The 14,966-nt window shown below is 41.5% G+C and overlaps 1 protein-coding gene across 3 annotated transcripts in view; it reads left to right on the top strand.

Annotated features, from left to right (window-relative positions):
* Positions 1 to 14,966, top strand: part of LOC121277368 (protein unc-13 homolog B-like) — a 710,648-nt gene that overhangs the window by 320,225 nt on the left and 375,457 nt on the right. For all 3 annotated transcript variants that reach the window (XM_041186756.1, XM_041186790.1, XM_041186765.1), the window contains one exon: positions 13,845 to 13,962. In XM_041186756.1, the coding sequence (XP_041042690.1) occupies positions 13,845 to 13,962 (118 nt within the window). The remainder of the gene's footprint in view (positions 1 to 13,844; positions 13,963 to 14,966) is intronic.

Here is a 14,966-nt window from a genome sequence, read left to right as displayed (position 1 = left end):
CAAATATTAAATGCCTGTTCAGAAGAGAGGTCATGATAAACCTGGCAACTATAGGCTGATGAATTCAGAAGATTGGAAAACTGCCGATGTAACACCTTATTCAAAAAGGGAGAGAGTCAAAAACAGATAGCTATAAGCCAGTTAGCTTAACATCTGTCATTGGGAAAATGTTAGAGTCTATTATAAAGGATGTAATAGCAGAGCATTTAGAAATATATAATATAATCAAGCAGCATCAGCATGGCTTCATGTAGGGGAAATCATGCCTGACAAATTAATTAGAATTCTTTGAGGTAACAAGCAGGATAGATAAAGGGGAACCAGTAGGTGTAATATATTTGGATTTTCAAAAGGCGTTCGATAAGATACCGCACATAAGGCTACTTAGTAAGATAAGAGCCCATGGTGTTGGGGGTAGTATATTAGCATGGATAGAGGAATGGCTAACTAATACTTGGCAGAGAGAGTTGGGATAAAAGGGGGTATTTTCAGGATTGCAACCTGTTACTAGTGGAGTGCCACAGGGATCAGTGCTGGGGCCACAATTATTTACAATATATATTAATGACTTGGATGAGGGAAGTGAATGAACTGTCACCAAGTTTGAGGATGACACAAAAATAGGTGGGAAGGCAAGCAGTGAGGATGACACAAAGAATCTACAGAGGGATATAGACAGGCGAAGTGAGGCAAAAACTTGGCAATTGGAATATAATGTGGGAAAATGTGAGGTTATGCACTTTGGCAGGAGGAATAGAGGAGCTGAATATTATTTAAATGTAGAAAGACTGCAGAAAGTTGCAGCATAGAGAGATTTGGGGTCCTTGTGCATGAATTCCAAAAAGCTAGCGTACAAGTTCAGCAGGTGATAGGGAAAGCAAATAGAATGTTGGCCTTTATTTCAAAGAGATGGAGTATAAAAATAGGGAAATCTTGCTAAAATTACACAAGACACTAGTTAGACCACACCTAGAATAGTTTTGGTCCCCTTATCTAAGGGGAGATACACTGGTATTAGAGGCAGTCCAGAGAAGGTTCACCAGGTTGATCCTGGGGATGGAGGGATTTTCTTATGAGGAGAGGTTGAGTAGGTTGGGCCTGTACTCATTGGAGTTTAGAAGAATGAGAGGTGACCTCATTGAAACACATAAGATTCTTAGGGGGCTTGACAGGATAGATGCTGAGAGGTTGTGTCCCCTTGTGGGAGAGTCTAGGACCAGAGGGCTTAATCTCAGAGTAAGGGGTCACCCATTTAAGACAGAGATGATGAGGAATTTCTTCTCTGAGAGTAGTGAATCTGAGGAATTTTTTACCGCAGAGGGCTGCAGATGCTGTGTCGTTAAGTTTTTCAAGGCTGAGCTGACAGATTTTTAATCAATAAGGGAATCAACGGTTATGGGGAAAAGGCAGGATAGTGGGGTTGAGGATTATCAGATCAGCCATGATCTCATTGAATGTTGGAGCAGACTAGATGAGCTGAATGGCCTACTTCTGCTCCTAAGTCTTATGGCCTTAAGGGGTGTTGCAATCAGATTCCTTAGGAACTTCCAAAAGGCAATTGGGCATGTACTTGAAGAGGACAATTACATTTGGGAAAAGGCTGGGGTATGGGACTAAGTTGGGACAGCTCTTTCAAAAAGTTGACACAGGCATGATGGCATGATTGGCCTTCTATGCTGTAAGATTCTGGATCCTGGAGATCAAAATAATTGCATGCTTTTGTTTTCTACTGCAATCACTTCTTTAAATACCTTTCTCCTGATATCTCTATTCTCATCACCAACAGCTACAAGGAGCTCAGACTTATTTGTCACAAGATAGATCTCATTTGTTCAGCCAACTTTGTTGCGTGTCCCTTCCCTTTGCTCAAACCCTACTACCAACTCGATAACCTCACTGTTGACTCCATTTCCATACCTGGCAACTGCCGTATCTGACAGACAGTTTGCAATCTTTGCATCCTGTGCGACTGAGCTGAGCTTCTGTCCACAATTCCTCTTCACGCTAAAGATCATGTACTTGCACAGTCTTAATATTGTCTGCCTCCAATCCTACCTCAGCCCATCTGCCACTGAAACTCTTACCCATGCCTTTATCACCTCAATTACTTCAATGTTCTTTTGACTGGCCTGCCATTCTCAATCCTCGATAAACATCAATCCCATAAAGCTTTGGTGCCTGCGTCCAATTTAACCCCAAATCCCACTTGCCATCTTATTGAACCTCAGTGAGATACCTATCCCTCAATTCCTCAAATTTTGGTGTTTGTGTTTAAATCCTTCCTTGGTCTTATCTCCCCCTAACTTTGTTACCTCCTACACCAAACCCTACAGCACCTTCATACCAATCTTTCTAGGAATTTGTGGGCTATTGTGTTTTAAAAGGCAGGTAATTTTGAAATCAAAATGCACACCATTTCTTTTGATGATCAATTATGTTTTTCAAAAGATTAGAACTCATCAGTATACCACTGAGATTTTGTGGTGACATATATGTTCTAGGGAACTTTGCACAGCTAGTGGTTAAACACTGGGTCTAAAATATTCACATCCACTGCAGTGCTAAGCAGACAAAACTCTTCAGATGTACAGCACCTGGGGTGTTATGATGACAACTGGTTTTGGGAATTTAAAATAGCTCGTCGTCATTCAGAAGCTATGTCTAAAATATTTATGCACATGACAGTTGTCAAAATGTCTCAATTGAATACCGACTATAGCGGTATGATATAACTTGTTATGGATGATTAAGTATGACCAACAGAGGACAACTAAAAAAGAAATAAGGAGGGAGTGGATTAAATATGAGGGTAAACTAGCCAGTAATATAAAAGAAGATTGCAAGAGTTTTTTTAGATATACAAAGGGTTCTTTATAAGAGAGAGGCAAAAGTGGACATTGGGCCGCTGGAGAAGTAGTAGTTGGGAACAAAGAAATGGCGGAGGAACTGAATAGGTACTTTGCGTCAGTCTTCACGGTGGAAGACACGAGTAACATCCCCAAAGTTCAAGAGAGTTGGGGGGTCAGAGGTGAGTATGGTGGCCATTACCAAGGAGAAGGTGCTAGGAAAACTGAAAGATCTGAAGGTGGATAAATCACCTGGACCAGATGGATTTCACCCCAGAGTTCTAAAGGAGATAGCTGAAGAGATAGTAGAGGGTGGTGATCTTTCAGGAATCACTTGAGTCAGGGAGGGTCCCAGAGGACTGGAAAATCGCTAATGTAAACTCCCTGTTTAAGAAGGGAGTGAGGCAAAAGAAGGGAAATTAAAGGCCGATTAGCCTGACCTCGGTCGTTGGTAAGATTTTAGAGTCCATTATTAAGGATGAGATTTCAGAATACTTGGAAGTGCATGGTAAAATAGGGCAAAGTCAGCATGGTTTCATCAAGTGGAGGTCTTGCCTGACAAATCCGTTGGAATTCTTTGAGGAGGTAATGAGTAGGTTAGACAAAGGAGAGCCAATGAATGTTATCTACTTGGACTTCCAGAATGCCTTTGACAAGGTGCCGCACAGGAGGTTGCTCAGTAAGAGTCCATGGTGTTAGAGGCAAGGTACTAGCATGGATAGAAGATTGGCTGTCTGGCAGGAGACAGAGAATGGGGATAAGGGGGTCCTTCTCAGGATGGCGGCCGGTGACTAGTGGAGTTCCGCAGGGGTCAGTGTTGGGACAACTTTTCACTTTATACATTAATGATCTAGATGAAGGAACTGAGGGCATGTTGTTCAGTTCTGTTGAAGGGTCATGAGGACTCGAAACATCAACTCTTTTCTTCTCCGCCGATGCTGCCAGACCTGCTGAGTTTTTCCAGGTAATTCCGTTTTTGAACTGAGGGCATTCTGGCTAAGTTTACAGATGATACAAAGATAGGTGGAGGGACAGGTAGTATTGAGGAGGCGGGAAGGCTGCAGAAGGATTTGGACAGGTTAGGAGAATGGGCAAAGAAGTGGCAGATGGAATACAACGTGGGGAAGTGTGAGATCATACACTTTGATAGGAAGAATAGAGGCATAGACTATTTTCTAAATGGGGAGATAATTCAGAAATCTGGAGTGCAAAAGGAATTGGGAGTGCTAGTCCAGGATTCTCTTAAGGTTAACTTGCAGGTTGAGTCAGTAGTTAGGAAGGCAAATGCAATGTTGGCATTTATTTCGAGAGGACTAGAATATAAAAGCAGGGATGTGCTGCTGAGGCTCTGGTCAGACCACATTTAGGATATTGTGAGCAATTTTGAGCCCCGTACCTCAGGAAGGATGTTCTGGCCCTGGAGAGGGGTCAGAGGAGGTTCACGAGAATGATCCCAGGAATGAACAGCTTAACATATGAGGAACATTTGAGGACTCTGGATCTATACTTGATGGAGTTTAGAAGGATGAGGGGGGATTTGATTGAAACCTACAGAATACTGAAAGGCCTGGATAGAGTGGACGTGGGGAAGATGTTTCCATTAGTAGGAGAGACTAGGACCCAAGGGCACAGCCTCAGAGTAAAGGGAAGACCTTTTAGAACAGAGATGAGGAGAAACTTCTTTAGCCAGAGAGTGGTGAATCTATGGAATTTATTGCTACAGAAGACTGTGGAGGCCAGGTCATTGAGTGTATTTAAGACCGAGATAGATAGGTTCTTGATTGGTAAGGGGATCATTAGGGCGAAGGCGGGAGAATGGGGTTGAGAAACTTATGATTGAATGGCGGAGCAGACCCGATGGGCTGAATGGCCTAATTTCTGCTCTTATGTCTTATGGTCTTATATGTCTTATGACAACTCCTGCTTAATTCCCCACAAAGCACGAACTACCTCCTCCACTGTGGTAAACAGCCCAACTTTCTATCTCCTAGCTCACACAAATATGCTCTAGTCCCCAAATGAAGATCCAGATAATAATAAAAACAAAATATTGCAGATGCTGGAAATCTGAAATAAAAACAGAAAATACAGGAAAACCTCAACAGGTCTGGCAGCATCTGGGAAAGAGAAACAGTTAATTTTTCGAGTCCATATGAGGAAGAAGATCTGAAGAAGATCCAGATGAGCTGTTTTCTTCTCTGTGCAGGGCTTTTGTAGCCAGGATATTAATTGATAGAAAAACATTGAATAAAAAGTAAAACAATTTAAGGCCATCTTACACCACAATCGTTTCTGTACACATTTTATTTTATTGCAGACTTTACGCGATTTAATTAATCTTCTAAAAGAAGGGCTTGCAATGATTTTTTTCACATATCCACTACTTAATTGAAGGAACTTGGTTATTCTGCAATCTTGTTTGATGCTATACAAATTTCTCCTCTTATAGGACTTGCTTATGTTTTAACATTAGAGAATTAGATAAATGCTTGAAGAAAACAAAATGATAGGGATATAGGGTAAAAGCAACGGAGTGAGATTAAGCTCCATCAAAGTTGCTGTCTGGGCTCAGTGGGCTCATCGACTGAGGAGATGCTAGCTTTTGTGGTAAAGTTACTGGATTCGTAATCCAGAGGCCTGGACAAAATGCTCCAGTGATATGCGTTTAAATCCCACCATGACAGTTGAGGGAATTTTAATTTAATAAATCTTGAATGAAATGCTGGTTTCATTAATAAATTTATTAATAATAATGAAACTACCGGGTTACCATAAAATCCGAACTGGTTCACCTCTGTCTGTCAGGGGAGGAAATTTGGCCTCCTTACCCAGTCTGGCCGTCACGTGATTCCAGATCCACAACAATATGATTAATTGCTATCTAAATCAGCTGAGCAAGCCATTCAGTTCTATCAAATTGCTACAGAAAAATTGAATAAGAATAAAATTGGATATATCACCCGGCATAGACCTAGGTACTGGAAACAACAATGGTCTGCGCAGTCAACCCTGCAGAGTTCTCCTTACTCATATCTGGGGACTTCAGCCCAAATGGGGAGAGCTGACGCATTGACCAGTCAAGCAATAGCCACACATAGTTATACTCACTGGATCATACCTTGCAGCCAATGTCTTAGGTTCCTCTATCACCATCGGAGATGGTGGCCCAGTGCTATACAGTTAGGAGGAAGTAGCCCTGGGAGTTCTCATCATTGACTCCAGACCCCATGAAGTCTTATGGTATCAGGTCAAGCACAGGCAGGGAAAGATGAATCATTGCTCCTCCATGTTGTTCACCACATGGAATAAGTACTGAGGGTAGCAAAGGCATACAGAATGTACTTTGGATCCAGGACTTCGATTTCCATCACCAAGAGTGGTTTGTTAACACCACTGCTGACCAAGCTAACAGAGTCTTGAAGGACATAGCTGCCACAATGGGCCTGTGGCAGATGATGAGAGGGCAGATAGGGAGACACTGTTCCCACTCATGAACGAGTAGAGGACGAGAGGGCACAGATTTAAAGTAATTGGCATAATAAACAAAAGTGACATGAGGATAAACATTTTCACAATGCAAGTGGGTATGGTCAGGAATGCATTGCCTGAGAGGGTGGTCGAGGCAGGTTCAATCAAGGCATTCAAAAGGGAGTTGGACTGTTCCCTGAAAAGAAGGATGCTTAGGGTTAAGGGGAGAAGACTTGGGAATGACACAAAGTGAAGTACCCATTCAGCGAACCAGTGCAAATACAGTGGGCTGAATGGCCCCCTTCTGTGCTGCAATAACTCTGTGATCTCCCAGTTAAAACAAAATTTCTTAAGTCAGCTATTTTAAATTTGCTATCTTTCACTCCATTGAAAACCAGATGGGGCATGAATTAACTAATAGGGAGGAGAATTTTTTATTCTGAGAGTCGTTAGTCTGTGGAAATCTCTTCCCCAGTAGAAGCTGGGTTGTTGAACATATTCAAGGATGAATTAGGCAGATTTTTGATCGACAATAGAGTCAGTGTTTATGGGGGAGCTGAAAGGTAAGTGGAATTGAGGCCACAATCAAGTCAGCCATGATCCTATTGAGTAGTGGAGCAGGCTCGAGAGGCCAAATGGCCTACTCCTGCACCTAATTCTTATGTTCTTGTGTGCAGCATTTATTTTGCTCAGCTTTTCTTGTCTAATATTCCTTTTGCATTCTTCTTTCGACTTAAAATTTTCAGTAACAAGTAAGCCCCATATATTACTTTCTTAGTAAGGACAGATGTTTATGTGACAGGAACAAAAACAGAAAATCTGAAAATGCTGCAGGTCAGGCAATATCTGAGAGAACAAATGATTTAAGAGTGATTTAATCATTTAACTACAGAAGTGTTTTGACCAAGTGTCCACACTGAAACGTTAACTGACCTGTACTCTACACAGATGCTGCTCATCTGTTGAGTGTGTTATGATTCTAGGCCAGATCCTCAAGTTGTTGGTAAGATCCAGTTAGGGATCAATAACCTTTTGTTTAAAGTAGATAAAGTTTGAGATTCAAGTCACTTGCTCAGTGATTTTTGAACAAAGGTTTTGAACAAACAAAAATAAACTTTACTGTACAAGGGCAAAAAGCTAAAACAATTTACAATATCGATCTTATATTGTAACGTTCAGGGTTAATATGAGGTACATGTAAATTAACAGGCAAACTGTGGTCGAATGCAACACACACAAATGTCAAATGGATTTCTCAACCACCCCCTCAGATGTCAGTAACACAGTCAACCACCACCCCTCAAAGGGCCATCTATTATTTGTTCCATCTTGTTCTTTCACAGAGTGCTGACCCTTGTTCTGCTCTTAAACAGTCTAAATTTCATCACCTTTCTATCTCTTTTGCTCTGAAGAAGATTCACACAGACTTGAAATGTTAACTCTGTTTCTCTCTCCACAGAAGCTGTCAGACCTACTGAGTTTTTCCAGCATTTTCTGTTCTTATTTCAGATTTCCAGCATCCGCAGTATTTTGCTTTTAACTGAGCCAACCAATCTCACTGAAACTCCATCTCTCTCACAAGGGATTCCAATCTTCATCTTCGAAAATCTGGCCTTGGAATTCTCCCCAAAAGTCGTTTCAACTCGACCGGCCTACCTCACGGGGTTTCGTTATCATCTCCCAAGATTCAGCTCCCCTGGGTTCCCAAGTATGCACTCAAGCACCAGCTCTTAAGCACATCTTCAGCTCTTCAGCCATGCTGAGAAATAGACTACTGCTCCAATTGGGTAGCTTTGCCCCAGTGGCCTGCAGCACAGAGTCACCAGCCTTTGGCTGCCTTCTTCACTTAAAGTCTGCTCTCCACAGTCCTTTTCCTGTTTGGGGCTTGTTTCTCTGCTTCTCTCTTAACTGAACTGGGGCCTTTCCCTGTCTCTGTCCTCTCTCTGGGATTCTTCTTTTTGGACCTCTCCCTGTCCCCTGCCTGGGACTCTAGTCTTCATGGTGCTTCACTCCTGGTCACTTGACCTAGCTCTTGAGCCATCTTTCTTCTCTATACCATTGCCATGAGCTCATCCTTGGCCCAAAGAACTTACACTGCCAAACTGCACATGCTATTGGTCTGCACATGTGTGGAAAGCCCGAGGTTTGTTGGGAGTTGAAATCCCCGATCTCTTTCAACATAAAGGTAGGTTCGACTTTCATAACAAGTGTTTCCAGTATTATCTGTTTGGATTTCAAATTCCCAACAGCTGCATTTCTCTTCCCTTTTGTTATTTAACATGTTTCATTAATTAATTATTTTGACAGGCTCCATCTCTAAATCTCTCCACCTCCCTATCTCTCTTACCTCCTTTAAGACACCCTTTAAAATCTACCTCTTTGACCGAAGCTTTGGTCAAGTAGCTTCTTTTAATATCTCCTTATGTGGCTTGGTGTTAGATTTTGATCGATAATCCTTGTAAAGCTCTTTGGGATGGTTTATATGATGTTAGATGTCCTATATAAGCACAAGTTGTAGTTTTGCTACAGCTTATTGGACAGAAAATACTGGGTTTGTTTTAAGGGCTGAGTTTGACAATGGACAGATCATAAAATGCAGCCTGCCAATCAACCATTTATCCTTGTTAAAGGCGCGCTATTGGAACTCTACTTGAATTGTGTTGGCTAGCTTGAAGATGCGCCTAAAGATTGAAGGCAGATTCACTGCTCTGTATTTTTCTTAAGAAAACTGCTGATTTTTGAGTGGCATAGAGGCATTTTGACAAACAAAATGGGACATAGAAGCCTTATGCTGAAACTCCACATCTAAAAATGGCCACTGCAATTTCCTTGCTGTGAACACCTAACTGGAAGCTCATTTTGAATTTAACTGAACTGAAGAGTGTGGTGATATGTGCCCCAAAATTTCCTTGTGTTTCCACCAATTAACCCTCCCTAAAAAATCATTTCCGCTGTAAAGGGGTCAGTGCTGAGCATGGTTGGCCCACAGGTAGGAAAAGATTGGAAACATGAAAGGTCACGCAGGAACATAATTCTGCAAAGCTCTTTTAGCTGAGAGTGATTTCCTTAACTTCGAAACTGTAATTTATGAGCAATTAAAGATACATTGTAAAACTTGCTGAGAATTTCAGAGTTTAGGGCCTTGGCAGCTAATGGCATAGTCACTTATGGTGAAGCGATTAAAATCAAGAGCGTTCAAGAGGCCAAAATTAGAGGAGTGCAGATGCTGGAAACTAATCTCCTCTCAAGATGAAGAACCTCAGGAGCTAGTGGGCATTGGTGCCTTGCTTCCAGCAGCACATGCGATCGGCCACCAACTTCCCTCAAAGTGAGTATTCTCCATCTGCCTGCCACAATAGATCCACTCATATCCCTTATCTTGCTCTCAGATAACCATTCATCTAACCTATAACACTTCTAATCTCCTTTCTTGGAGAGGACTATTAACAAACATTAGTCACCTTATAAGAGGGCTAATAGAAGGCCTCCCTAGAAAAGATACATAAAACATACTGAATTGCCAGAAACATATACATTTGCTACCATGCTGTCCTTTCATTGTACTGTACTGTTACAGTTACCTCTTATCACTGTCACCAACCCTTGTGTCCAAAATGATCTTCATACATGATCACAACCACTTATTCCTGCGTGGTGATACTTCAGTTTGTGACTGAGGTTATATTATGCAGCCTTCATGGAGTGATGTGACACTTGTATCACTAATCTATGTCCTTAAAGGTCCTGCTTCCAGTATCGCATTTGCTTACATGCCCAATGCCTACTTGACCCAGACCAAAGCTGCCCTGTGCCTTGCTATGCTGGCTTTGGAAGACAGTTGCATTGATGCAGCACATTGCTACTGTTGTGACAAGCAGTGACATGTGCAATTGTTGTAAACCCAGTGAGGGCTGGACATAGGCTCAGTGGGTTAAAGCTCTGGTGAGAGCAGATTGAATAGTCCCATTTAAGTCATGAAAACTCTGAGCTAAGCTTCTCTTGAGGTTGTCTATAGGTTTCATGAATTTTATCCACTGAGTCCATTTGTCTTGAAAAATAAAGTGACACAATAACAAATGATATTTATGTAGGACCTGGGGAAGTGGTGGCATAGTGTTATTGTCACTGGACAATTCCAGAGACCAAGGGTAATGCTCTGGGTACCTGGGTTTGAATCCCACCATGGTGGGATGGTGAAATTTGAATTCGATAAAAATCTGGAATTAAAAGTCTAAAGACAACCACAAGACCATTGTCAATTGTCATAGAAACCATACTGCTGTAAAAACTCACTAATGTCCTTTAGGGAAGGAAATCTGCCGCCCTTACTTACATGTGACTCCAGACTCCCAGGTTGACTCTTAAATGCCCTCTGAACAAGGGCAATTAAGGATGGGCAATAAATGCTGGCCTAGCCAACGATGTCCACATCCCGTGAATGAACAAAAAAATCGTAAAACTCCCAAGGTGCTTCACAGGAATATAATAATGTCCACTGTTCCCCAATTTAATAGAGCCTTTCATGATTATATTTGATAACCTTCTAAAAAATGATTTCAGAGTGCCTGTTGTAGATATTTATGAAAGATTCGTGGTACTTCTACATAAAATCAAGTTTGTTCTTCCTTTGCACTAGCCAACTCGGATTATTGGCAATGGGACCTTGAGAGGTACACCTGTTACTGGAATTCTGAATGCTTTCCATTGAGCTTCAGACAATGCTGGAAGCAGTGCCCTGCTGGTAGAATAACCCTAGCTGGTTACACACCATGAATTCCACCAGTCCTGGTAAACAGTGTAGTTTTAGTCACTTCACTATTGGTAAGCAGCGCCTATGTTCTCCTTAATTTAGGTAAATTGTGTATGTCGTTGTGGGAATAGGATGTGCATAAGTTACATTTCAGGCAAGTGGAAGTTAAAGTGCATGCAGTCATCAGTGGTTTAGAGATACAAATAAAATATGGCAACTTTCAAGTAATGTCAGATGACTGGGCAGAATTTTGCCCTCAGATGGCGTGTGGGCCCCACCAGCTTGGCGCAGGCGGCCAGCAGACCCCCACCACTGAAACGGGGCCCGCCACCATTTTAAGTGGTTGGGCCAATTAAGGCCCGCCCAGCGGCATCCCCATCAGGAAGCGCTATGCGCTTCCTGTTCGGGGGGGGGGGGGGTGGTGGGGGGAATCCCCATCTGTCAAAGTGTGCTCTTTCGCGAAAGAATGCACTTCTCCCTCAGGCAACGTCCTTAGAGAAAAAAATTTTAAAATAGAAACATTAAATAATTATGAACATGTCCCCCTAAAGTGACAATGTCACACAAGATGTTAATAAAGAACACAAACTTTATTAATTTTTTACAAAACGGACATGAAACTTCATCCCGCCAGTGGATAAAGTTTTATGAATACTCTGCAGCATGCTGGGGCTCCTGGCCTGCCCTCCAGCCTTAAGGTTGGCTGGGCAGGTCTTTAATCACTTTAATTAGCCTGTCAATGGCCTCAATTGCCATTGACAGGTCAGCGGGAGGACAGCTAATTTCACTGTCCGCCTGCTTTCCTAAAAATTTAAATGGACCAGGATGACGTCGGGGATTCCTCCCAGCGTCATCCCACATCATTTTCCCCTCAGCGACCGGGCCCCACCCCCAAATCGCCGAGGGGAAAATCCTGGCCTATCTCACCAAAAGAAAATTCGGAAAACAAATCCTGTTCCAAGTGTCCAGTGGGATGAAAGTCTTTGTTCTGCAATAGCCCCAGTGCAGATAACTATTATTATAAAGAAGGAATGACTTGCGTTCACATAGCACCTTTTAGAACCTCAGAATATTCCAAAGTACTTTATAACAAATGAAATACTTTTGAAGTGTAATCACACGTGACAGCCAATTTACACACAGCAAGGTCAAACAACTAACTATGTGACAAAGATCAAATTATTTGTTTTTGTGACTTTGATTGAGGGATAAAGGACACGAGAGATAACTCCCCCGATCTTCTTCCAAAATAGTGCCATGGCATATTTTACATCCATCTGAGATTAGATGTAGCCTCAACGTAATGTCTCATTTGAAAGACGGCACCACTGACAATGCAACATTCCCTAAGTACTGCACTGGAGTGTCAACTTAGATTTTTGTGCTCAAGGATTGGGGCTTGAAACCACAACCTTCTGAATCAGAGGTGAGAGTGTTGACAACCAAGCCACGTCCTGAGGTACATGGCACTAATATGTCAACTTGTCAGATTGGTAGCACACTCAACTATGAGATAGAAAGTTATGGATTTAAGCTTCATTCTAGGGCATGGGTGCTCCATTTTCAGTATGGCCGTGTATTAAATGATAATTAAATCCATTTTATCTGTTCAAGTGGTTCGGGACGATGTTAAAAGGTGACATGATGCTATTTGAAGAACAGGAAGAAATTATTGTGGATGCTGGAAATCCAAAACCAAAACAGAATTACCTGGAAAACTCAGCAGGCCTGGCAGCATCGGTGGAGAAGAAAAGAGTTGACGTTTCGAGTCATCATGACCCTTGTTCTGTTGAAGGGTCATGAGGACTTGAAACGTCAACTCTTTTCTTCTCCGCCAATGCTGCCGGACCTGCTGAGTTTTTTCAGGTAATTCTGTTTTTGTTTAGGAAGAAATTATTGGTGCCCAGGCTAATAGACTTTGCTCAACTAAAGCAAATTAACCAGTTTTGGAATCTTGATATTCATGAAATGCTATCTCCTTTGTCTACACAACAACAGTCAATGAACTGTAAAATAATTCATTGTGCATTCATATCAGCAGTCAGCTTTTCAACCCATATCTGAGAAAAATGAACTGCAAAAGTCAAAATTGAAAGGGAAATATAAGGATTGACAATAATCAAAATAAATCCAAAAGGTCATCTCCAGACATGGGTGGTGATCAGAACTGAATTGTCAGTTGCAAATTATAATGATGCCTGTATTATTGCTTTTAATTCTGTACTTAAAATATTTCCAACCTTTCCAGGAAAATCTAGTTCTGACTTTGAACAGGTAATTATCATAGGGTCTGAAATGTCAGAAATGCCATAAAAAAGTGTGAAAAATGTGAACCTTTGATATGAAAGGCCCTTCCCCCTGAAAATAAATCTCACCTTGAGTACTCACATTCTCCTTCTGCAATTATAATATGCATCTTTCCTGCAAACTGTTACAGTGTACTTTAGGATTTTTTGACTACAATGAAAGTGATAAAAAAAAATTGGGTGTGACCTGCAGCTTGAGTTATGACCTTTCCATTTCTGATGTACTGTTGGCTTTTGAGTGCCACAAGATATATATTCAGGGCCAGTTGTCAGTTATCAGCTTTTCTGAGGTTGTCTCTAACTTTGTGATCTAGATCAACTTTCAACTCCAGCAAAACTGCTTCATACAGATAAAAATGCTTTTTGCACACTGAAAGGTGTAGCTGGGTTCTGACAATAGTTTGTTTCACTTTGCAAAGAGTGCGTTGTAATAGCATTTCTGATTTAATGATGCATTAATTTTGTCTTCCACAGTGAGATCAGCCGATTGGAACTTGGTTTAATCGTTGAAGTCTGGAACAAAGGGCTAATCTGGGATACAATGGTGGGCAATGTATGGATACCACTGAAGTGCATTCGGCAATCTGATGAGGTAAGGTGGCTTGAAAGTGATTCAAAATACCTTTTTAACTCGCATTTTGCAAAAATACCTTGGGGGGGAAAAAGCTCTCTCTACAAACTGATCCTTTGGTCTTCTAAACCATTTAATAATATCTCCTTTAATGGCTTTTCTTGGTAGCTTATTAACACTTCTATTAATTGCAACACTGTATCCTAATTGCATTTTTATAACAGTTGAGCACAGTATTATTGTTTCCTGGCTTTATGACATGCAGCTGAAGACCAGGATATGTTTCATTCAGCACACGTTTCCTCTTCTTTACTTGCTCCCTTACTAATGTATCTACAGTGTATTACATCTGGCACCTATTCGGCCTGAAAAATGTAAACCTTTTTGAATGAGGTTGTAATTTTCCTTCCTCATCATTTGGTTTCTGATCATATCATCTGCAATATTTTTCCTACTTTAGTTTTTTCATGGCAATACTTCGTAGAAGTAAAATTGCGTAAAAAATGGCATCCTACGTGACAGTGACAAAGGTAAACTCCTCTCCTTGCCCTTCTCAATCTGTCTGTAGCCTTTAACATGAACGACCACACCGTCCCCCTCCAGAGTCTGTCTGCTGTTGTGCAGCTGGGTGGGACTGCTCTTACCTAGTTTCATTCTTATCGATCTAAGCATATCCAGAGTATCACTTGCAATGGTTTTTCTTCCTGCTCCTGCACCATTACCGCTGTAGGCTCATGAGGCCCTTGGCAACATCACTAAAAGTAGAACATTAGTTTTTACATGTATGCTGACAGCACCCAATTCTACTTCACCACTGCCTATTTCAATGACTCCTTTGTTGCTAAATTATCAGACTGCTTATCTGACACCCAGTACTGGATGAGCTGAAATTTACTTCAATTAAACATTGGGAAGACTGTGAAAGAGAATTCCAAAGACCCTCTCAGAGAAGAAATTCCTCCTCATCTGCATCTTAAATGTTTTGAAACTGTACCCCCTAGTTCTAGATTCTTGCACGAGGGGAA

The sequence above is a fragment of the Carcharodon carcharias genome, chromosome 1 (genome assembly GCF_017639515.1).
Source record: "Carcharodon carcharias isolate sCarCar2 chromosome 1, sCarCar2.pri, whole genome shotgun sequence".
Classification (NCBI taxonomy): Eukaryota; Metazoa; Chordata; class Chondrichthyes; order Lamniformes; family Lamnidae; genus Carcharodon; species Carcharodon carcharias.
The sequence above is the reverse complement of the archived record's forward strand: the minus strand, read 5'-3'. Positions and strand labels throughout refer to the sequence as shown.